Genomic DNA, 14,121 nt, shown 5'->3' on the forward strand with positions numbered 1-14,121 from the left:
ATCAACAGCTAAGGGAAGTATCTGGAAAAGATTATATTAAAATATCTGGGATACAGCTATTATAACATGTCCTAATATTTTATTCTGCCAATGAAAATTCAAAGATACTTAAATCAATTACATTTGATTTGGTGATAGTAAGGAACTTTACTCCCTTTAAGTAGTAAGTGTCCTGAGATGGGGTGTACAGTACTCTCTAGATATCCTTTTTTCATTTATTGGCTAGAAGGGTGTCCATGTTTAATAGCCTTCTGCACAAATTATAGGAATTTGGGATACCTGCAGCTGGAGACGAGTGGTTAATTTTAAAAACAGAAAATGACTAATTGTACAATCACCTGATACCCAGATAATTAAAACTGGAATCAAGAGACCATACTCTTGTCAAACTTTGTGTATCTGAGTTTAAACACTCACATAAATTAGAACAAACCCCAGATCAGCATGTTATTAAAGCTGGATGCCCCCAGAGGTTACCTATTCATTTGAATTTAACCTACACTCACTTTATATAAACCAAACTATAGGCTAGAGACATTAGAAATCCTAAAAGAAATTCAGAGATCTGCTACAGAGCTTGTTCTTTATTCCCAAACTGTAGAACATCTCTATTTTACCTTTTAAAAATTAACAAGCTTAAATATTTAACTCTTGAATTCTGATCCAAAAGAAAGAAAAATATGTTGGGTGGATTATACTAATGAAATTACATACTAATATAAACAGTAACAATATCAAAGCAGATAATCTCACCTCTGTGGTGCCTTTCATTTTAGAGTCTCAAAGCCAGGGTCTCTTGACCTCAGCCCCATGGATCTCTACCCACTAGACCATCTCATATTATGAGTGTCATATAATGCTTTAAAAGCTCCATGCCAAGGGCATTACTGCCTACCAGAGGTCACTTTTTCAACCAAATGAGCAATCCTTTTCTCCTGCAAACTAAGACCCGAGTCTGTATACATTAAAGCAGCGGTTCTCAACCAGTGGTACGCGTACCACCGGTGGTACTTCGAAGAAGGCTGGGTGGTACGCGAGCCATACCGCGCCGCCGAATCTGTCGCCGAAAGTCCCCCCCCCAGCCGCTGCGAAACCCCACAACCGCCGAAAATCCCCCCACCCCCGTGAAACCCTGCCGCCGAAAAGGGGCAAACGGCGGCAGGGTTTCGGCGGAGGGAATTGTTCCCCCTGTGTAACCCTCCCGCCGCGAAATGCCGCCGCCGAAAGTCCCCCCCACCCAAAAAAGGTTGAGAACCGCTGCATTAAAGTGTTTTTCCCACATGTGCAGCAGCTTCAGCTACCTGGACTCTGGCTTCTGTAATATATTCAAAGCAGAGATATAGTAGCAGCCATTTTAGAACACAACACTTGTCTAGATTGGCCTATTTTTAATTATGCAACACCTGTTTTGAGAAAAGATTTGCTTTCCAGCACTGTTAATATAGTACCTTTCACCAAATCTAAATAAACTGATACTTGGGTTGTAATCTAGTCGGTGCACAAAAAACTAGAAGGTTTTGGATCAAGTTAGCAAGAAGGTTAGGATAGGGGAGAGAATGATCAACAAAATGGAGGGAATGGCTGGGTATAATTTAGTCATTACTGCACATGCTAGAAGTAATAAAGATTTAGGATATATATATATATTTTTTTAAGCAAGGATGGTTATAGTACTTCAGCTGATCAAATTTGAGAAGGGCTCATTACCAATCAATGTAGAAGTGTTTTAGCAATCCTTAAATTGTATTCTGAACTCATGATATGTCTAGTTCAGCAGTTCTCAACCTCTTACATACCAAAACTCCTCCTCTCAGGTTGTCAATGCATAGCTTGGACCTCCCCATCTCTCATTTAGTAATATGAGGACAACAATGTGGTTTCAACCCCAAGATACCTGGTCACGACCCTCCAAGTTGGGTGGAGAAGATAGTCAGCTCTCCTCTTCAGTGTTCCTCAAATCTAGAGGAAACCTCTCTAGGCACTGGATTGGAAATTAAATCTGAATTTCACTCTGTCTTTGGCCTCTCTGCTAACACTGCCTACAAAGTTGCCGATTAGTGTGAACTGTTGTGTGGTTTTTGTCCTTGAAGAATTGCACTGACACTCATCAGTTCATTTCTCATAAGCTATTGAACAGTTGTCATATGGTTGACAGTTTTAGTCACTACTGAACTGACTCAGATTTGAATCTGATCTGATCTAACCAAGGCAGGCTCTAAATCCCACTACTAATCCCAGGAATTTCCTAAACAAACCAGGAGGATGGTAGCTTGGATTCATAAAGGACATTGGGCAATTACAGAGGACAGGACAATATCTAATAGCATAGTAAATCAAGCTATTCAACAAAATATGTTTATTGTGAGCCAGACAGGAGTTCCTTTCACCTTCCAAGGAGGCCTTTAATAACAGATCTCATAAAAACTGATCAGAAATAGTTAAGAAAAAGCTAGCTACAAAGGAGAACTAAGAATGTAGCATCTTAGCACTCACATATCTTCTATGAAACTATTGTTTTAATATCTGATAATCCTTGTCCTAATATACCTTATGTTTTTGTATTTTCTTCCCAAAATAAGGAATAAGAAAAAGTGAAGTAACCTTATTCTTCTAATTGAACTATTTATTTACTATCCCTTTTTCTAAATAAAGAAATTTTTAATCCCCTTTCCCCCATTTTACCTTTAAGAGTGGGTCAGCATGTTCCAGAAACCATCCTGCTACTGCATGGCCTGCCTCATGATATGCTACTGTCTTTTTCTCCTCAGGTTGCAGTACCTGTGTTTTCTTTTCCAAACCTTCACAAAGAACAAATTAAAACTTAGCAAAAACTTCAGACATATCCTCTCCCGCTAAAAACACTCAACATTCCATTTCCTATTGCCATCTCTTATGCATTGATAACATCCCTGTCACACATGGTACCTAAATACCCCTATGGAATATATTAAGTCAAGGGAAAAGAAAAAGATGCAAGACTTTAAATTCCATATTTATCTTGAAGATAAAGAAATTAGTATTTTGCATGTTGTACTGTATTTTGTACTTTTATCAGTAAGATTTTCTAATTTGGACATCATAGTTTTTCAGTATATTCTGAAGCACTATACTAACACTTCCTCTTTAAATCAAATACACTTCATTTTATTTTGCATCTTTCAAACTAACTGGGTCTCAAAATGCTTTTAAGTGATAAACAGTTAAGCTGTTCTTCCCCTCATCTTAAGCAAATGAGAAAATAAGTTTCCTGATGAGATTTCTAATGGAATGGAGAATCAGCAAGCCAGAGGAACACTTTAATATGTGATGCTAATTCTTTTAAAATCTTAACCTACAACATTAACCAGTTAGTGCAAAATTAAAGACTTATTTTTCAAAATATCTAAAATAGATCTGAACTACAGCATTTAAACAGAAACCTTCTCCCACTCTTTTCCCTTGTTGACCAATGATCCATTTGATTATCTCACCTCCTATTACTCGTTCAATTGCTTGCTCAAAGTGCTTTTGGTTTATGGCATCTGAAAGGTGTCTTGCAGCGATCAAAGCAGCTTCATTACAAACATTAGCAATGTCAGCACCTAAAAACCAAGGCAGAGGATATGCATCAGTATCATTTCCAACTACTGCTTTCTCTCAGCACTAACAGGATCACAATAGTCTGGTGTTGGCTATGTGACAGAAGCATCCCAATAAAACAAAAGTCATAATAAGCTTGAGAGAATAGTTATAATTACTACAGAAAAATCTGTCTGTAACAGTGACTCAGATTAAATATATGTAAAGAACCACGGCTCCCCTTTATATATTATGCTATATAAATACATTCAGTAAGATTAATAGATCTAATTCTTTAAATTGATTATTAAAAGGAATGTATTGTTTGTGAAGTACTAAACTAGTAAATCCTACCTCCTAAAGTCTGCTATCTAGCCATAGACCAGGTACAGAATGAGTAGCAACAGTGAAGGCTTCCCCCATATGGGCCCAATGTATCTCAAACCTTGATTTGGAATGATCTCATGTAGGAACACAAGGCTTAAAGCCAGAGCTGGCCATTCAATGACTAGTGTGTCTACAGAGACTGCAAATAATGGCGCCAACTGATGACAACTATGGTGGTGGTGGTACAGTGCTGTAGACAAATACAGTTTACATAGAGACAAATAGTTTTATATAGACCACCACTGTCAGACGGCAACAACTTTTGGTCAATACAAACCTGGGTTGGATTAGGACAGTGATTACAGTTTCCATAACCCATTACTGGGAAGCATGTCTCAATGTCTGATAAAAAGTCATGGCAACATTTAATTATAACTATGCATCTGCTGGGGAAGAACTTCCCTATCTAGAAAATAAAATACATTATGTATGGGATTTTTTTCTAGTAACATTTAGAGTCAGAAAAGAAACAAAAATAAATGTATTTTAAAAAATCAATTATAGTTGTTAGTGAGAATTAGGTGGCTTTTTGGTGGAGGGAGGAGGGGGATCTGCCACCTGGATTTGTCACAATGATGGAGCAGAGGGAGAATTTCATACTGTACCTAAAAATTGTTAGCCAATCAGAAAAGTGAAGATGTAGGAGGGCAGGGAAAGGAAATAAAACAGTATCTGCAGTCCTGATAGCTGGTAACGTTCATGTAATGAGTATATTTAGAGCAAGTATGGTTTTATAATTCACTTACCTGAAAACCCAGGAGTTAGTGATGCAAGTTTTCTTGCCAGGTTATCTTTGTCTAAGATGCTTTCTAGTTTCAGGGGCCTGAGGTGAACTTTGAAAATAGATGCTCTTCCCTTTATATCAGGAGGCCCTTTCAGGGTTTAAAAAGAAAGACTTTTTACTTAATATATAACAACATGTCTTCCTGTTAAAAAAAAGTTTAAGATCCACTACTGCAAACATTTAAGCATGGGAATAGTTCAGATGATTTGTGAAAATACTTATGTGCTCAAGTGTTTGTAGGCTCAAATTCATATAGGCTAAGATGTAGATAATCTTACCAATGTAGATCTGTCTATCAAAGCGCCCTGGCCTCATTAGTGCCGGATCTAAGATATCTGGTCTATTGGTGCCTGCCAAAATGACTACATTTGTGGTAGTGTTAAAACCTGTTCAAAGAACAAAAACAGAAAAACCATGAAGTGGGTAAATAATATTTAATACCACATGATCACCATTCATTAATGAATAAAAAAATCAACTGATGCAGCAGAAAGTAATTTAGACTGTCCACTTTGCAGAATAACTATACCTCTGTAAGTCAAAGAGAACATTAGAAAGAAGCACTTTTTAAAACTAACCACTATACAGTAATCTACTCAAGCTCTAAGGTAGTGATACAGCAAATACCTCAGAAACTCATTAGTATATTTGGCACAAAATGTCTGGATTCTCACAACTAGTAAAAAAAAAATGGCTTGGGCAAGTCACTGTATTAAGATCTAGTTTATCCTATGTATTTGACAGTGAATAGAGCGCTAATGAAATTGTGGGATTAGTAACATTGGTTGCAGGTGGACTAGTCTTGAGCAAAGACTTTTCCACATAACTCTGCCAAGGAAACATAAGCCTCAAATGCAGAATCCCTGTTTTCTACTTCCTGAACAAAGTGAAGACCTCAGAGTGTGCCAAATTGAGTAATCTTTAATTTAAATAAATGGGAAAAAGCACATTATATTCATTTTACTTATAGTTAACCAGAATTTTAGTTAAGATTTATAGGTGTGAACAGTTAGTGCATTATTTCATTCTCTTCCCTCCACGCCTATAAAAATTCTTATATTTTTGTCTGTGACCAATATTATATTTACCTCATGCTGTTACAAAATAATCAAGATACATCTGTGCTCTTATTCTTACAACCCAGTATTAGAAACTAAATAGTTACCATCCATTTCTACTAGAAGCTGGTTGAGTGTGTTTTCTTGTTCACTTTGCCCTCCAAAGTTGCCCCGTCCTCTCTTCCTTCCTACTGCATCTATTTCATCAATGAAGAGAATGCAAGGGGCGTTTTTACGAGCCATAGAAAATAAATCACGGACCTTAACAAGAGAACACAATACATCAGTTATCTTCAATCATCCAATTGCACATAGAGCCAAGATCACTGTCATATCACAGTACCATATCATTGGCTTTTAAGGTTCCAGCTAATCTCACTGCTAAATGTTCAAAATAAGGGCCTCTTGTCCAAATGGCAAGGAATGGAAGACTACCACGAAACCACAATACTGCAAGATTCAAAGGCAGTAATGCAAGAGCAGGAGGTTTTATAAACTTGTCTTTCATACATTCTTGGTTTGCATAGGTTGTTTTAGGAAAACATAACAGAACAGAGATTTACATTTTCTTTTTTTAATAATAGTAAAAACAAACAATTGCTGTGTGTTGTACTTGCATAATAAAAGCGCTGTTCTATCCTGAACAGTAACTTTAACAATTGCATTGCGGGGCCCAATTAATCTCTCAATGGTTTCCAGATCAAAATATGTTTGGTTTACAAGTTAAATGACTGTCCATACCCATAACTCATGCTAGGATAAAGGAAAAATACATCCTACAAACTCAGTCTGGAATCTCTCAACACACTATCACTGGTAATAAAGGTTCTGTAAGACAAGTTACATCCATATTGATACATGTACATGCCCACTGCTGCCTTCACTGGGTTTGCACAGATCCCAACTAGATTTTTTTTTTTTTTTTAAATAAAAGAGAATAGACTCCTGGTCACTGACAACTGTGGCAGCTTCACAGGTCTGCCAGGAGCAATAAGTAATAAAAATCCCCTTATAACTCAGTTTTTTCACTCAAGCAAACAACTAATACTCTGAATAACCAGAGAACAGGTATGTCGAGAAAAGTGGCACCAATTTACATAGTTCTACTATAAAATGTGACTGACTTTTCAATTGTCATTTTCTTGACCAAAGTGGTATAATAAGCAGAATGTAATAAGCTTAATAGGTATGTGGTGTAGTATTTCTCCACTGCAGGCAAGTTAAATATGGAATAATTTTTTGTAATTAATAAAAAACATGAAAGATTTCACAATCCAAAAATCACTGGTCCTAGATGTATATAGGTCTGCTGTGTGATATCTTCTTAGTCAGCTTTAGTTTATCTACTGCAGGTATGAGACATCAATGTGTTCAAGAGAGAAATTAGGGCCAGGACCATACTTAACCTGTAGCCATGTTCAAGTAGAATACCTATATTTTAGTCCCATTCTATCCCAGTTACACTGGCTAGGAATATTGGTTTGGCCTAGAAGTTAACAAATATTCTGTGAAGTTACAGAAACATTTTTCTGCAAAGGCTGAAAATAATTGGCTAGCATTATAAGGTTTTTTTTGTTTTTTTTAAAAGAAGAGATGTGATATGAAATTTTGAAGTTCTAACATTGTCTACCTTTTTTGGGTTCAGTCTCAAATACCTTATTCTAATCTCTACCTTTCGGTATAGCTCTCTTAGAAAACCTGTATGTTGATTATATTTGAAGTTACTTTAATTAAGCAAAGGTATTAACTATCATATCCAAATTTCAAGTCTTTGCTCCAAAGAACTGGAGCATGCTAGGCATTTCAAAAAAGAATCAGCAGAAATTTGTCACATGGGCAAAACAATGTATTCCTTCCCTAGTCTTGATATCAGAAATGCTGAAGTGTTTTGGCTGAAGTTTTTCATAAGAATTCAGCCCAAAGCAGACACGCAGCATGAAAAATTTCAGCCTAAATGGTTAGAGCTTGGCAAAGTTATAAGACTTTTCTCAGTTGCTTATAATGGGAAGTGTCGAGCAAACTAAATATAAGTGGGGCTGGTAATATCTTTTTTTAATCTAGTGATAAGAACATGAGCATGTATAGATAAAAGCTATTGGTCACATGAAGTTAAGGGTCTTAATGCATTTCTAGTGACCATGCATTCACCCCACTGAAAAACCTCCTTAACACAAGCAGCAATTTTATCAATAACATGGCTGCAAAATCATGTTAGGGATGAACAAACTTATGTTGTCGTTATATCTGAAATTTGTATTGAAACTGCTTGAATCTCAGGGTTGGACATTGTTTAATGATTACCCATACATTTAATTTTTAATCCTAATTCACTGATTAGTTATGAATGTATGCAAAACAGCCTTTTAAACTGTAATGTTTACTTTTTAACCTTTCATTAATTTAAACAGCCAAACAAGTTTAATAAACATGACTTTTGGACTAAATCTTTCTAGCTCAAATTTCAGTCAGAAGCAAAATTTTTATGACCCAGACAATTGTATGAACAGACACTTAAAAAGGACCAAGGATCTTAGAGAGATGCTAACAAAAATTTAGAGAGGGGAGACATTGTCAAGGCTGTAGCCACAATATGTATGCACATCAGAACAGAAGTTATGAGAGTTTGTTTAGTACCAACTTACACAAACACAGCAAATTGGTAAAGAGTTACAAGCTGAGGGTGGCCTGCAACTGGAAAATAACTACACTGATTTATTTTGTTTTGTTTTTTAAATAAGGTAACTTTGTGGCTATCATTTAAACAGTGGTTCTCAACCAGGAGTACATGTACCCCTGGAGGTACTGAGAGGTCTACCGGGGGTACATCAACTCATCTAGATATTTGCCTGATTTTACAACAGGCTACGTTAAAAAGCACTATCGAAGTCACTACAAACTAAAATTTATTTATACTGCTCTGTATACTAAACACTGCAATGTAAGTACAATATTTATACTCAAATGTATTTATTTTATAATTAAATGGTAAAAATGAGAAAGTATACAATTTTTCAGTAATAGTGTGCTGTGACACTTTTGTGTTTGTCTGATTTTGTAAGCAAGTAGTTTTTAAGTGAAGTGAAACTTGGGGGTACACAAGACAAATCAAACTCTTGAAAGGGGTACAAGACTTTGGAAAGTTGAGAACCACTGATTTAAAGAGAAACACCTGAAGTTATTACCAGGACACTGAAAAGAAGACTAACATAAGGACTATCAGACTTTTGGCCTACCAACCTTGACAGTGTCCTTTTAACAACTGACGCTGCAATAATAGAGCAAGGCCAAAGACTTACTCTAGCAGGACCCACGCCGACAAACATCTCTAAGAACTCAGAGCCATTGACTGTAATGAAAGGGACATTAGCTTCTCCTGCTGTAGCTTTAGCTAGAAGTGTTTTCCCAGTGCCTGGAGGACCCGTCAGAATGGCCCCCTGCAAAAAGGAGCATAATTAGCTTATTTCAAACAAAGTATATTTGTTATAACATTTCTATCAGAACATCTTCTTCAGTTAATGTTATGATAATGAATCAGTCCAATACAAGAGGTCTAGAATGGGGTGAAAAATTAGGATGCTGTGGGCCTGATTCTGATCTCACTAAAACTTACTGGAATTATACTAGAGTTAAACCAGCATATGAGAGCTCAAAATCAGGCACTGTTTTGCCATTTGTTTTAAAAACAGATTTAGTGTAAGAAGTAAATTCAAGGCTTTTGGACCAAAATTTTGAAAAATATTAACTTAAATATGGCAGGTGATGGGATCTGGATGAAAAAAAATAGGCAGCTTTACAACAATGGATTATCTAATATAGTCCATAAATTCTCTCTCTTGCTAATTTTGGCCAACATGAATTGAGTATGCGCCTCAGAATAAGGACAGTCTTGTAGCACTGCACGCTCAAAGAACCTGAAGAAAAACTAGTATTGTCAAAAGACAAGAATTGGAAAGTATCATCTATTTTAAAATTACTACTCTGATTCAAAGGACCTAGAGTATATCTTTCTAGCTGAAATAATTTTAAATGAGAAAAAAAGTCATGAAGTGTTGGTTAAAGTAAATGTTACATCTCTCTCATCCTCTGGGCTATTGTTTCCTTACCTTAGGGATTTTTGCTCCTAGATCCTGATATTGCTTTGGGTTTTTCAGAAAGTTAACAAACTCCATTATTTCTAATTTGGCCTCTTCACAGCCAGCTACGTCTTTGAACTTTACATCTATTTCATCCTTTAGGACCTTGGCGGTGGTTTCACCTACACTGAAGAGTCCACCCATTCCACGCCCCGTTCGACCTATGCCAGCAGCCCCTCGTTTTAATGAATACAGTAAGAAGCCAATTATAAGGACTGTGGGCAGCATGCTCAGAAGAAATGAGCTGAGGAGAGAGAGGAAAAAATAATTAAAGAAAATAAATCACACTTGACTGAAGTGTTACTACTGTGTACAAAAGTTAATTTCCATTGTAGATCTTGTAAGATATTAATCAGAGTTTATGTTCCTGTAACCTGTACACTAAGTTAAAGGCAGAGATGTTGTTTGCAAATATTTTTCAAGTTCCATACAACATGTAACATGGTTCAGGGGAAACACGGGAATAGACACTAAACTACAGAACCCATAAACAGATTCAATACATTCGTGATCACAAAAAGGAGGATCTAAAGCAGTGGGGTTCTCAACTTTTCTGGCTCAAGGGCCACAAATTTTTTTTACAACCTTGAAGGGCCACCAGTCTATCAAATTATAAAATGGGCCACAGGTTGGGAACCACTGTTCTAAAGATGTTCAAAGATGTGAGTTGAAATGTATTTGAATTGAAGCCTTTAAAAAAAAATTAGACAACTGTAGATGAACAGCATTTAGACAGTGAAAAACTCTTACATATCTGATTAGTGACAAGTGACAAAACTGGAAACTGAAGTCATCTACATATCCTTGTAAAAAGCACAATGGGAAATGATAGTGTGCCTCAATATTTTATCAGAAGTCCACCTATAAGATAGAAAGCAGCTCAGTTTCCATGCCCATTAAAACCTTCTCTGCTAACGAGGCTGTCAGTTATGACCAATAATCCTAAAACAACAGCTCCTAACCTCTATGCTGAAATTCCTTTTGCAGGCATTGTTTTCTCCTTAAAAAAACCTCATTCATTTTCTTTAATTCTGCTTTTTGCTATGCTGTTATTTCATTCGGTTTTCTCCTTCTTTCTTCCTCATTCAGTTGCAGCATCTCCCTTCCCCACACCTACGCTCACTATTGTCTGGTACACCTCTCCACCATCACTGCTTATTCTGCCTCAGCACAGCGCTGTGCAGGCTAGCTACCTCAAGTTCTTAGATATCCCCATTTCCATAGTATCTGAGCACCTAACTATCTTTAATGCATTTAGCCTCACAGTATCTCTGTGAAGTTGGGAAGTACTATTATTTCCATTTTACAGATAAGGGTTGAGGCACAGACACATATAGGCCCTGTCTTAACTATTAAGAATAGCGTGTTTTTTACCTCAGGTAGCTAATACACGTGAGCTATCCTCACTGAAAATGCAGTGAAGACAACGCACTTGAGTTTTACAGCGAGATTAGTTAGGTGAGGTTAACCTCAGCCAAGTGTACAGTGCTGACCTTACAGTAAAACAAAAAAGTGTCTTGTCTCCACTTGTCTTCCAGTTTTCACTGGGAGTAACTTGTATACTAGTTATCCCAAGATAAAATCTGCACCATTTTAGCAATGAAGACAAGGCTTAAGTGACTTGGCTCAAAGTCACACAGACACTCAGTGGAGAAGCAGGGAATTGAACCCAGGCTCTGCAGTCCAGGCTAAACACTGGACCATCTTTCCTGTTGCCACAGAGAAAACAGGGACCACAGTGTATCACTGCCTGGAACAGAGAAAGAAAAGAATATGCATACACGGAAGGTGGCAAGAGTGATTCAGACAGTGAAAGAACATGCATACATGGAAAGGCAACAGCTAAGTGCCTGGCAGCAGTGACCCATCTGCTACCAACAGCTTTTCAAGAAGTCAGAACTGGTTCATTTCGCCGCAAGGAGTCAAGAAACCCCTGGGAGAGTAGCATACCCCACAAGCTGCAATTCCTGACAGGCCAAACTAATTTCCATGTAGATCAACAGCAGTCATTCTTTCAATAACCTCTCACCTGGATCAGAATGAAACCAAATTACTGCAGTAAAAATCCCTATTTCCTATACACCTGAGCCATTCACAGCCCAGGACACACCCTTGACAGGAAGAGCAGTTGTGGTCTGTGCCAAAGCCAGCTCAGAAAAAACTAAACTACAGAAGATAAATGCAAAGAATATAATTTCTCTTTTGGAGCCTCTACTCTTTATTTGGGTAACAAGTGCTGCAATAATAAAATAAGTTTGCCTATTTAAGGGGATAAGTGGGGCCAGCTGCGGATGCATAGAAACAGATGCATATTATATAATGAAAAGCTAAGTTTGGGAAAAGCTTACATGAGATGAAGACCCTGAACAAAGACCAGAGCTGTTGTTTTAGGACTATTGGTCATAAGAAATTGTTCTATTTACAGCATATTGAACACACACAAAGGTCAAAGCAGAGTGAGTTTTTGGTAATACTGCCATCAAGTGTGCCATGTGTGTACAGGACAACCTCATTATTCTACTGGAAAGGAAAGGTTTATCAGCATATCTAGTGTTTAAACAGATTCTTACCCATCACTTTCTGCTGAATAAACTACAGGTAATCTGTTCTCCACTTCTACCCCCAACTCTTGCTGTGCAGTTTCCAGATTCCGTTCAAAAGTGTCCACACTACCAATATTAAACCAGACATATTGCTATAAAAAACCACAAAGTTATGATCATCACAAGGTGAATAATTTGCTTCAGACTCTTTACAATTCATCTAAAGATAAAGAACAGACGCAAATCAGTGGCTTAATATCAGTCTAAAGGAATGATTCACAGTAAAATATTTACTTTCAGTTTACAAAAACTAATTTTTATTTACTGAAGAATAGAATGAGTTTAGATTTAATAGATGCATTTATGGAAACTCATACACCCCCTACATTATTACTGGAGGACAATTACTTAGGCTTGACTTTGATCACTGCAATCATAGAAGTCATATGTGCCAGGATTTTCATGCATTTTAAACAGGCTTAAATTCTGATATTTTTTACTTTGTAATAAAAGGGTGAATTCAATGAGCACAACTGAACAGAAATTAAAATCTTCAAAGGGAAATCTAGGGCTGATTATGTATCAAAGAGAGCAAAAGCCCAGCAAATACACAGCGGTCACTTGGGTCTTAGTAAAAGACTTTCACCTGAAGGGGAAGAAGGATCCTCAACCTCAGGTTTGAAAAGTTTTCTTCATACATTTTGGGCAACTAAGTTACAAAATTTGGTTTGCTATGTCACCAACTATTCACTTTTATCACAATTCTTAACTGTTACTGCACTATTCTTGCTAAAAAACACTTTGGTTTGAAACAATGCTGAGATTAGATTTTATTTTAACATATTTCCATGATTTGCCTTTTTCACCATTAGTAATCCTGAACACCTAATATTGCATAAAATTGCAACTCTAACCATTAACGGATTGAGAAATCAAGGCCAATGATGGTTTATAGGTTAAAGAGTGTAAGTCACATTAGCTCCACTGAAGTAACTGTTGCATATTTCACTTTACCCTGCCTGGAGGAACTTCCAGATGTTGGTTCAGCAAAAGCTGATAGTCTAGAAAGGAAGCTCCTTGGGCACAGTCTAAAAATAGAAGTGACACAACCATACAATGTTTTAAGAACATGGAATGAGATTTTAGGTATGTGGCCAGTGACATCCAGACTGTCTAACATTAAACATGCCTGACAATCATTGCTGCCATCCAAACCATACATTTCAATAGTTATCAACATTCCTTCTAAATTTTCTGTGTGTTGCATGAGCCACAAACTCCACTGAGCAGTAACATTTTAATCTCTGGGCAAAATTTACACTTTTTTTAAAAACACGTCTTCTTATTGAGGGTTGGGAGAAGTGGGGGTGGCTACTCTGCACAGGAAGTGGGGGAATGGAGTGTCAGGGTAAAGGGAGCCGGTGGAATAGGAGTATCAGGGGAGTGGAGGAATGTGTGGGTGAGTGTTGCACATGAGAAGCAGTGTGAGTTGGAGCTGCAGGGGGAGGCTAGGGTGTCAGGGATAGGAGGGGGAGCAGGGTGGGTGCTCTGCACTGGGACCAAAAGGAGCTATTAAGTCTCGGTGGTGTTGGTGTCGGGGGTGGAAATGGCCCAGCCAGTCCCAGCCTGAGAAGATGTCTCAGTAACTTGCATCTCCC

The 14,121-nt window shown here is 37.3% G+C and overlaps 1 protein-coding gene across 1 annotated transcript in view; it reads right to left on the reverse strand.

The window, feature by feature from the left end:
• AFG3L2 (AFG3 like matrix AAA peptidase subunit 2) overlaps nt 1-14,121 on the reverse strand; it is a 33,918-nt gene that overhangs the window by 5,302 nt on the left and 14,495 nt on the right. Inside the window, exons 7-14 of the mRNA XM_067548023.1 lie at nt 12,491-12,615; nt 9,891-10,164; nt 9,084-9,221; nt 5,895-6,048; nt 5,008-5,115; nt 4,692-4,817; nt 3,471-3,581; nt 2,683-2,798 (exon numbers count right to left, since the gene is read on the reverse strand). Coding sequence (XP_067404124.1) covers nt 2,683-2,798; nt 3,471-3,581; nt 4,692-4,817; nt 5,008-5,115; nt 5,895-6,048; nt 9,084-9,221; nt 9,891-10,164; nt 12,491-12,615 — 1,152 coding nt within the window. The remainder of the gene's footprint in view (nt 1-2,682; nt 2,799-3,470; nt 3,582-4,691; nt 4,818-5,007; nt 5,116-5,894; nt 6,049-9,083; nt 9,222-9,890; nt 10,165-12,490; nt 12,616-14,121) is intronic.

Source organism: Emydura macquarii, unplaced genomic scaffold (genome assembly GCF_026122565.2).
Source record: "Emydura macquarii macquarii isolate MOO-44397 ecotype Brisbane River unplaced genomic scaffold, CSIRO-AGI_Emac_v2 contig_212, whole genome shotgun sequence".
Classification (NCBI taxonomy): Eukaryota; Metazoa; Chordata; order Testudines; family Chelidae; genus Emydura; species Emydura macquarii.